Genomic DNA, 11,124 nt, shown 5'->3' with positions numbered 1-11,124 from the left:
TGGAACAGGCTCCCCCGGGCCGCAGTCACGGCACCGTTGGGACCCTGCTCCCAGTCCCACGGTCTGAATTTTGGGCAGAGCTGTGAGGTGCCGGGAGCTGGACTCGGTCCCTGTGGGTCCCTCCCCGATTCCCAGGGGGAAGGACCTGCCCCCCCAAGCAGCGCTCCCCTCACGCGCCCCGGGCACGGGGACCCCGCGGCCCCGCCACGCGCAGCAGCCGCGCCCAGGGCCGGCCGCCGCCCTCCGCCCTTTTAAGCCTCCTCCCCCCGCTCTCCCCGCCCTTCCTTCCTCCCAGCCAATCCCTCTGCCGCTTCCCCTTGACGGACGTGCAGCTCCTCCAATGGGAGCAAAGCCAGGACGAGCGCCGGCGCGGGCCCTTTTCAATCTTCCCTCCCGCCGCGAGGCTGACCGGACAGGCGGGACCCCGAGGGGGAGAGCCGCGTCCGATAGGCGGATCCGCGTGATGGGCAGCCGCAGCAACCAATGGCAGGGCGGGGAGGGGGCGGGGGCGGGGCGGCCGGCTCTACCTGCTCCCCGGTGAGGCGCGGCGCAGCGCTGCGAGCCCGGCTGCTGCCATGTTCCAGGGCCCCGAGACCGACGCTGCCAAACCCAGCTCCAGGTGGGGGCGGCGGAGAGGGGGGAGCCGGCAGGGGCCGGGTGGTGGAGGGGGGTCCCCGGCGGGGCTTTGTTCGGGGCCGGGAGGGGCTGGGGGCGGCCTGAGGCGCGGCGCTGAGGGCGGGGGGGGCCCCGCCGGGCCTCGCCTCACGGGGGGCGGCCGGGCTGCAGCGGGGCCCGGCTCCATCCCTGGCCGTGAGGAGGGAGCTGGGCGGGCCCCGGGCGCTCTCACCGGGTCCGGCACCGACCCGCGGAAGCGGCTTAAAAATCGCCTTCCCCTGGCGGGGCCGCCGGGTGAGGCCGCGGGGCTGGGGCGGGTAAAGCCGGCCGGGGGAAGGAAGCGGCCGGCAGCCGGGGGGGGTTTGGGTTCGCCTTTGTTCTGCTGTTAAGCCGTGGCAGGGCTTTAAGGGGTGTTTTCTTCCCAAAGCGCACTCTGCTCGTTCCTCGAACGAAGAGCTGGTGGTGTTCGGCCATCCAGGGCAGTGCACGGTGATGTAGCAAGCACTGCTGGCCCGCTGCTGTTTGCTGCGAGAAACTGCCTGGTTTTATTGTTGTTAAACCTTCATAATAAAGTTTTGTATTCTTTAAAAGTCTTAAAATAAAACCAAATTGCATGTTTAAGAGTTGTTGCTTTGAGGACAAAGCAGGGCAGATTGCTCTCACCATCCTGCTGATGTAGGCTATACAAATGCCTTGCTTTTTGTGTACCCTCAATTTATCGAGTGTACGAGCAGTTTCACAGCTACTCTGTGGAGCTGAAAACATTAAATGTTGTCATAACTGGTAGCCGCTTCGGAAATACAACAATATAACGCGCGTCTCCCCATCAGTGCTATTACAAAATACTGCAGGGCTTTCAGCTCAGTAGGAGGACTGACTGAACAAAGCTTGCTGCTTGCTTATGAGATGAGGGAGGTATTTTATCAGCAGGGAATTTGTACTGATCTAAAAGCAGAAGCTGGCCTGCAACTTTTGGGGCTCTGTTGGTGTTCCAAACCTCAGTGCCTGCTTTCTGGTTGCCCTTCTGCTGGTTAGCCCAGCGAGGGTCTCTGATGGACAAAGCAACTGTCCTCTTCCACCTTCGTTAGAGCTCTCCGAAAGGCAGGAATTCATTGTTCTGCTTTCAGTTGTATATAATTGTAGATCGATCTTTTATATAGAAATATTTATTTAGTCAGTGTCTTGAAGTAATGGTTGAGTCTTGGCACCCCTGCCAGAGGTTGCCAGAGAGGTTTAATTAGGGAAGGAAATTCAAATTCAGGGGTGTTTGAGTGTAGCAAAAAAAGACCACAAAACCTAATTAAAATTCTTCAAGCCTGCCAGGAGAGAACAAAGCAATTTGTAGAGGCTTCTAAACTTACAGGGTAGGTTCCTAATTTAGCTGTTTGAGATGAATTGACAGTTCTGGTCTGTTGGGTGGGAAGGGGCAGATTTAAATTGCACAGAATAAGTTTTATTATTACTGTTTAAAAGAGAAGAGAAAAAAACACCACAGCTTCTTGTCTGCTCCTCTACCCTTGAAAGAGAAAAGATCCAAATTCTCTAGCTGTGAGGCACAAAAAGTATTGCTGTATAAACTGGTATAGAAATATAAACTAAAATGACTATAAAGTGTATGTTGGATTTGTCTGCTTGAGAGAGTCCAGCGCTGAGCCACGAGGATGATTAAGGGAGTGGAGCACCTCCCTGGATCGCTCCTCCCTGGGTCTGTTCAACTTGGAGAAGAGGAGACCGAGGGGAGACCTCGTTAATGTTTATAAATATGTAAAGGGCAAGTGTCAGGAGCCAGGCTCGTCTCAGTGGCATCTAATGATAGGACACGGGGCAGTGGGTGCAAGCTGGAACGTGGGAGGTTCCGCTTAAATATGGGAAGAAACTTCTTCTCGGTGAGGGTGACAGAGCGCTGGAGCAGGCCCAGGGGGTTGTGAAGTCTCCTTTTTGGGAGACATTCAAAACCTGCCTGGATGTGTTCCTGTGGGACCTGACTGTCTCACTCTGATCTAGAAGCAAGTGGAACTTGGAAGTATGAGGAGGCCAGCGCTGCCCTAGAGTCTGTGCAGAAACAAAACAACTTCGTTTTCTCCTGGTTTCTGGCTAAAGTGGGGAGTGCAAAACCCTGTCACGTCTGTGAAACCAGAAGTGGGAAGAGTTTGTTGCTATACTTCTGGGTTATTTTTGGCAGTTCCTGTGAATGGCTTGGCATTATTTAGAGTTCTATGGACTTGGTGTTGCTGTTGCTTGAATGTTTATTTTGTTATGGAATAATTGGAAGGACGCTAGTAATTGGAAGCTTTAGAAATCGAGGAGGGAAATCCACTTAATGGCTGTGGGGTTCCAACATTTTTTCTGGGTGATGCTAGGAGAAAGGGACGCTGCTTGTGCTGACTTGAAAGGGCCTCGTGAGCACCTCAAACAATTCCTCCAGCTTGCTTATTGCAGGAGTAGGGTTTTTTAGGATGTATGCTGTGTGTGATAAAAATAGGAGGACAGCATAAGACTAACACTTCATTTTGGATTTATTTTCATGTTTTATTAAGTTTTCTAATAGAACAATCAAGACTTGGAAACAATTATAAGTTATAATTGTTCTCATTGTATTAGAGGAAAGGTGAGCTTAGGTTCCAGATCAGGTTTTCAGGTTAGAAGAGGTGTAATTCAGCTACTGTATTGCTCAGCTGCTGAGATTTCAGGTAACTGGTCAGGTAGCTACGACTGTGAAGGTTGTTTTTGATACCTACACGTTCATTGCTTTGCCATGCTTTTTCTGTGAGTTCTCCAATTAATTCTATTTACACTACTCTCCGGTAATGGTTCAATTCCTTTTCAGGAGAGGATTTAAATCTGTTAACAAGGCATAGGTATTGACTGGAGACTTACTACTTGATGGCAAGCATGACTTTTAGTAGGTTTTCAAGAAGTTGGTCTAATTCTGTTGTAATCTCCAGTTTTTAATAGGATCTGTTTGATATATGTGTGGTACAGAGCTCTAATCTTAATGGTTGTGCATCTTGGCAACTAAAAATTCAGCTTCTCACTCTTTGATTTCCATTCTAAACTCTCCAGCATCTGGTATGATAACAGATAGTTGAAACTAGCAAATACTTAGTAGCTAGGAAATACCTGATTTTACTTAAAAGTTGATATGTTTGACTTATGTCAGATGCAAAATCAATATATGTAATTTAACATAGACTGACACTGCAGTGGTTATTTTTAAAATACCAGAGACATAAGTATTTTTGTGTTGTCCAGAAGACCACAGATAGCATAGACCTTCCTTCTGGTAGCCCTGTTGGGACCATTCCAAATAATAGCAGATAACAATCAAGTTGACTGACTAGGAGGCTGGTAATGTTTTGAGAATATTTTATTAGGGCATCTTCTCAAAAGCAGATGCTTCACAGACTTAACAGATCTACCTGAAGTAAGTTCAAATCAGCATAGTCAATCATAACATAGAAGGGGAAATGTGAAGGGGGCATTAAATATGTTGAACGTTGTATGTTTTGAACACGCTTCCATCTCTTGCTTCTCTTGTTCTGTGTTGTAGGGTATTGAAGCCTCCTGGAGGAGGGTCTAGTAATCTCTTCGGGAGTACAGAAGAAGTTTCTTCTTCCAGCAGGCCACATCGGATGGCATCCAATATCTTTGGAGCATCAGAAGAACCACAGAATTTTCCCAAAAGAACAAATCCTCCAGGTAAGTGCAGTCTCTTCTTGCAGCATGTTTGGGCTCTGAATTGCAAAGCAGAAGTGGTTTCACGTTACTATTGTACAATATTTATCTTTTTATATTATGTGTCTTTACCAAATGAGTACATTTAGTAAAATTGGGGCCTAGGAAATGATGAAGCTGCTTCTGTTCTAGAATTCTATCATCAGTTAGCTGCAATGAGTACAGCTGTGAATCTGAGACTCTGAGTTCTTGTAACAAGGGATTTCAACCATTATCTTCAGGCAAGATATCTCTAGATAGCAGAGGTCTAGAAGTCTGAATTCTTGCAATTTTTTTGATATAATGTAAGTCTAAGTCATCTGGAAAAAAATGTAACAATTGCCTTTCAGGGGGAAAAGAAAGTGGTATTTTTGAGGATTCTGGTACTGCTCAGCCTCGTCCGCGTATGAATCCACCTGGTGGGAAGACAAGTGATATCTTTGGGTCTCCAGTATCTACCAATGTTGTGCGAGCACACCCAAACAAGCCTAAGGTATTTGCACATTTTTCACTGAGTCGAGAAGCTCAGTGAGTCATCTTATAGTCTTGTTACCAACACAGCAATGCTTGCATTTTTTTAAATGACAAACCTAAATTATGAATGGGGTAATCTCAAATTAGGCAGTTATTCCTGAAATCTCTTCATAGATTATCAACTTTGGTATATTAATTCTCGTTATGCCCTGTAGTTTCTGGTAAAACTTTTAATTACACTGCAGATGTGTATTTTTTTAAATGCTTTTGAATCCTTTGGTCATCTTATAAGTGAGGTACAGATGGAGTTCTGGGCACACAGCCAAGAGGTATTTTAAAATGGGTAGAAGATTTCTCTATATTCTGCAGTTTGGCAGAGGTGATGTTGACACCCACTCTGGAAAGCCAGTGTACACCAGTGAGCTACAGTCAAAATCGTCCTGTGACCTTGCTGTTGTCTTCACCTCTTTTAAATATATGCATTAACGTTCAACATGAAAGAACTTTAGCAGGAGATGATTAAGCTTCAGTGATCAACACTGATAATCAACTTTGAGTTTCAGGTCTAGCATGTGATGGATTTTGTGGTGCCAGACAAGTGTATCTTACTGTATCGGGTATCATTTGTTGGTCTTCAAGCTGGGATGTGTACAAGGTGGAAAGCTGTGACCAAATCTGGCTTTGGAAAAAAAAAGGAGGGAACGTTCCCAGTTACATTGAGTTGATTTGTCTGTTCAAAATCCCTGTATTTGGATTTACAACTGTTGCCTTATGCTAAGTAGCTACTGTTAAAGTAATAATTGCCATGTTGGCAGTGTTTTTCACATGCGAGGTACCAGGGAAACCTAGCATCCTATGAAATGCAGCTGACACTCTTTATGCTGAAGAGCATTAGTCTCAAATTTCTTGGAACCTTAAGAAGGAAAGATTGCACAAATTTAACTATTTTTTTTTTTCAATTTTCCTTCCTAAATTTGAAGGTGCAGGTAGTGGGCTTTTGCCTAGATTTTTATGCATGTTCCTAAGTTTATTTGGAGGGGTTGAGTCATAAGAAAAGGGAGGGGAGGGAAGGCTGTGGAAGCTAGGTTTTGTTGGGAGTAGCACTGTCGGAGTAGCAAAGGGCTTTGTTTTGTTCCTCTGTACGCCTTTATGGGGCTGGTCTTTTTTTCTATTTTAATGTAAAATTTTAATTCCTGTGATTTCCTGACTAAAGGGAGGACAGAACTCTGGAAACTCCTCTGAATTTAACTTGAGCATTATAGTTGTGGGAAATACAGGGATGGAAAGGGGGTAGCATATTTGCAACAATTACTGTAAGTTGAATTTTGTGGGTGGGGAAAACATGGAAGCTTTTCTGAATTATTGTTTTGTATTTCTGACAATTAACATTATTGGGAAAGTGATTTAAAAAGCTTTGTGAATTACCTCGCTGTTTGGGTCACTATTGCTACTCACCTACAACAGTAATTGCCAAATGTCAGTTTGGGTGCTGAAGGGCTGCTTGTGTGCTAGCTGCTCTAAGTTGTCTTAACTTCTCCTGGATGGTATCATGTACTTGTCAAGAATGGTAATTCCGTGCCTTTGGACTGAACTGCTTATCACAGGTAAAGCTTTAAGTATGTAATGAATTAGCATAGTGTGTTCATCTGTTTCAATGAATTGTCTGGGATGTGCACCTGAATGTAATGTAGGAGTCCACTAGTAGAACTAAACTCTAGAAGCTCTTTTGGGATTATGAAGTGGTGAAAGGGGATGAAGGGCTGAAGAGTGCAAAAGAGTGTCTGCAGCTGTTGGCTTTTACCATAATAAATGTATGAACTTTGATAAGAAATAAAGGAAAAACTTCTAAAAGATCTTGTGACAGAGTTACTGTTTGAGAATGGTGATATACTGAGACAGTTTTTTGGTTTCATTGCAGGATCACATTGTCTTGAAAGAAGATGAAACACCGAAGAAGCCAGAAGGTCAGCAACAGAAACTCTCTGCTGTTCTTGGGAAGACATGATCTGATGAACAGTTTCTTATGCTTTCCTCTTAAAAACAGAAGACTAAAGCTGAAGTTCAGCATTATATAACAGAGGTTTTCCTTCTCTTAGTCAGAAACTGAATCACGTAACTTCATGGAAATTGTTCTCTTCCTCTTACTGAGGAGAGCACCCCATGCACAAGCCTTGATAATGTGTATATAGCTTGCATATCTGCTTTGCTTGATACTGTAGGTAGGATGTTTTTCTATATATACAGAGATTCCATATGTATCTGTCAGATTGCTTCCTTCAAGTGTGTAGTCTTGGCCTTCTCTAGTTGCAAGTAACTGACAAAATGTGTTATTACTCTGCTAATTACTGTCAAAGAATGATGGGAGCACTGCTTTCAAGCAGTATGAAAGGATTGATTGGTGGATCTCTTAATTGTCTGACACTGCCAAAGTAATTCCAAAGGTACATTGCTAGGCCTACATGTCTGCCTTAGAAAGATTGCTGAAGCAAGAAAGGAGTTGTTACAAAAGTGAAATTCTTCTTCAGTACCTGTTTCTTTCAGGAAAGAATGAATAGGTATAAACTATATCCTTAGTGTACTGTGGATGGGAGGCATGGGGAAAAAATGCAGCCTAGTCAAGATGATGTGTGCAAAAAAGTTTTGTTCACTACAGTCTGCTAGTTGGTCTAATCCTTTTTTCTTATTGTTCAGCTGCAGAAAACAACAAACCACAGCTGGAAGATGGTGGTGAGAAAAAAGATCTGGGCAAAGAGGAGCGATGCAAGGAGCCGGAACCCAAGATAGACAATCATGAGCCCAGATTAGGGCCAAGGCCACGATCTCACAACAAAGTTCTCAATCCCCCGGGTGGAAAATCCAGCATTGCGTTCTATTAGGGTCATCTGTTCGCTTTCACTAACGGAGTCTGCACAGAAAGTCTTGTCTGTGGTTGTGAGGTCAGTTTATGGACTATTGTTTGTGGATAGGTTCTTAGGCAGATGGATGAGGGTTATGCCAAAGTGTGTGCAAAGGAAACCTGATGATTTGGGGAGGGAGGGCTGGGGAGGGTAAAGGTGCCCTGCAGAAGACATGAGTATGGACTGCCTGCCTGGGTGGGTGGCAGAGGGGGACATTAGTGTAACTTTGTGAAAGAGCAGTGCTACTTTGTAGTGACTTCATCAGGCCCTTAGGTTCTTAGCTTGCCAGTGGCTCAGGACATTCCTGTGGAGTCAGGCTTTTCCATACAGTCAACATGTAAAACATTGTGAATGGGTAGGGACCCAGAGGTCACATCTGGAATATTCTGAAACACGGCAGGTAGGCTGTGCTTTTCTCTAGGCAACAGGACACAGATTCACAGTATGAGTTGACCTGCAGTCACTTTAATGTAAATACGTTCAACTGGAACAACTAGTGCTACTGTGTTCTTGAGTGTCTGTAGTCTTTGGTTCTCTTTTTCTTCTTTCTTGCTGAACACCACGTTTGTGGATACAAAGACAAATCATGCTGAAAGTCTTTTATACTCTCATAAATCATCAATGTTAATAAGTGTCTTAGTGTTCCCCTCCTCAGAATGTTCAGGCATTTCTGCTGCCTTCAGTAATCTGCTGATTACTCTGACTAGCTCTTGATGAATGGTAATACCAGTCCAATGTGCTGGTTTGTGTAGGTGATTCTAGAAGACTTTAAAAGCATCTCGGTTGAGTGCTTGCACGCTTCCTGGAAAAGATGTTGGTACAAACAATCTCCTCATGGTGTTCTTTGAGGAGAAACGACTTAAGATGTGCAGTGAATGTAGAAAATATACTGAGATGTCTAGCCAGCCAGCTTTGGTAACCCAACCTGTATAGAAATGCCTTAGTTTCTGCAACATTTTTTTTACTTTGTACACTGCGGAAACCAGGACTGTTTTGTTGTCTTTACCACAGTGCATTTTTTTGTTTATTTGTCTGTGCTGACTCTGTTAGTGAATTCTCTTGTCTTTGGTCAGCCTTAGATTTGCCTTTGACTGACACAGATTTCTGTTGGTAAGGGGGAAAAGCTACTTGGATTCTCCCCACACCACAGTTGTAGTTGTTTTGAGACATACTGTAGACTATCATAGTTGGAGAAACAAAGACTTTAGCAATACAAACCTTTTCATCATGCTGGCTATCTTAAATCATATGTGGAAGATGTGCTTTTCTTTCTTTTGCAGAAGCATATGTTGGGGAGGGTAGCTCATATCATTGATTCTCTGAATTAACTTTCATGTTCAGAGTTCTGGTAATTGAATGCTAACATTAGTTGCTTAGATGGCTCAGTGAATTTAGTAGTGATTTTTAAATCTGACATTCAAAACAGGAGTTGTTCAGGTACACCAAAGAACAAGTGGCCTTATCTGTGTATATCCACTGCTGTACTAGCCCAGGTTCCCTGAAAACTGCTGCTGTTTAGAGGGGACTGTCTCTGGGTCCGGTGCTAAAAACTCTGTCATAACGGTGCTTATTAGACTGTTCTGTATACGTCAGAAGTGGTGGATGACTGCTTGAAGACTTAGTTGCCTTTTCAGATTGTGAAAATGAAATGTATGGGAAGTGCTAAGGGTAGAAATAATCATGGAAAGCAGGAATTACAATGCCTTTGTACCTCTCAGATAAATTTGGGACTCGCTGTTATTTTGCCCTCCCAGAAGAACAATGCAGGAATTCTAACTTCAAAAAGTTCAACCCTGTATTCAATTTGTGTTACTTCTAAATGTGTATTTCCTAGCAGCTTTTATAGAGTCTGTGCTGTCTTGCGTCTGGTTGAGTCTGATACTTCTGCTTCAGTATCTTATTGTACTATTTTACAGGCTTTTAAGAGGTTACCAGGTAGAAAAGTCAGCCAGAAGTTGCTTTCTTCATTGAAAGGTCTGGTGTAATTGATACTGTCTCGGATACTGAGCTTAGGCTTGGCATCTTTTAGTGCATTGGCTACAGTGCCTATCTTTTAAACAAGCTTCCAACAAGGCCTTAAATTGGTTAAACTGTGTTTATTTTGTTCATTTTTGTGTTTTTTTTCTTTTCTTTGGAATTTAAACTGTTTTCAGTTCATCAAGTAAATCTGGTAACATTTCTCTGCCACGGAAGGGGACTGGAAATCAGATGATTAATCATGCACTTCTCAATAAACCTCTGTATTTTGCTACATCACTGTGTGCTGTAGATGTTTGCTCTTTTAAATAAATTAATGGGTGGTCTAGTTCAGTGTAGATAACACTGAATTTTGTTATCTGAAACTGGAGAAATAACACAAATATTTCCAGGCCTTTTGTAGTGGAGAGTAATCTTTGGAGATGTGACATCCTACCTGAGGTTGCTTGTGAGAAAGCACATCTTGGGAGTTAAGGGACAGCAGCAGGGGTGGGCTGTTCAGATCACTGCATTTCTGTGGGTAACATTCCACATTCTGTGTGATGCAGGAATGCTGTTGTGCTCTTCAACAATACTGTAAATAGGCTTGAATATTCACACGTTCTCAATATTTAAATGTTTTGTAGGATAACATAGCTCCCCTTAAGCAGGGATGTTCTTCATGTGGAGAAATTGTATCCCCACTTCTACAATTCCAAAGAGTAGAACTCTCCTCTTATGTCATATTATCTCTGCCAGCGGAATGGAGCTACCTATACCTCCAGTTCCTGGTGAGTTGGATGTTCTGTCCTCTCAGCCAGCTCGTTTTAAGTCTGATGAGTCTATGCCATAAGTTACAGACTGTGATACCCTACAGAGCCTCTCACCTATCACTTGCCTCTAGTCATTCTATTCTGCACTGGGAGTTTTGCTGCTTGTGGTTAAGAACTTCTCTCTCAAGCATGCACAATGCTTTGGATAGCATCTGCTGAGTGTGAGAACCTGTGAATGTCCTTGATACCTATCGCATTGGTAACGAGGGATTGTCTTTGTATTGTAGACAATCCTATAGTTTCACTTTGCAGCTACACGTTGTCATTGCTTTGTCCCTAATTGGGAATTTGAAGTTTAAACACTGTAGAATGTTATCCAGGTTACTGGCTTATTTTTGGAAGAAAAATTAAGGTATCTGTTTTGCTAAGCTTGGGAAGTGGTTAAAGGATTACTCGCATGTTTTGACAAGTAGTGTCAAAGTAGAGAAAACAATTCTAGGCATTGCTGCTTAGTTCCTAAATACATCACCATGCCTGTACAGTACAAGATGATATTCTAACAAACAGTCAGCTGCATTGTGTAATCCCTGCTAATCCCCTGTGAAAATGGTTAATCCAGATTAGTGCATATTTTCCACTGTTAAGACTGACTTCTATGCACTCTGTTTTAAGCAAGCATTGTCTGATAGTGTCCT

At 43.7% G+C, this 11,124-nt stretch overlaps 1 protein-coding gene across 1 annotated transcript; it reads left to right on the top strand.

The window, feature by feature from the left end:
• Positions 1-467: 467 nt before the first annotated feature.
• Positions 468-9,953, top strand: JPT2 (Jupiter microtubule associated homolog 2). Its single transcript, XM_068699165.1, has 5 exons — positions 468-619; positions 4,166-4,314; positions 4,680-4,822; positions 6,722-6,767; positions 7,495-9,953. The coding sequence occupies exons 1-5, from the start codon at positions 576-578 to the stop codon at positions 7,677-7,679; spliced, it is 567 nt and encodes a 188-aa protein (XP_068555266.1). The 5' UTR covers positions 468-575; the 3' UTR covers positions 7,680-9,953.
• The last annotated feature ends 1,171 nt before the right edge of the window (positions 9,954-11,124 follow it).

This window comes from Anas acuta, chromosome 15, assembly GCF_963932015.1.
Source record: "Anas acuta chromosome 15, bAnaAcu1.1, whole genome shotgun sequence".
NCBI lineage: Eukaryota > Metazoa > Chordata > Aves > Anseriformes > Anatidae > Anas > Anas acuta.
The sequence above is the reverse complement of the archived record's forward strand: the minus strand, read 5'-3'. Positions and strand labels throughout refer to the sequence as shown.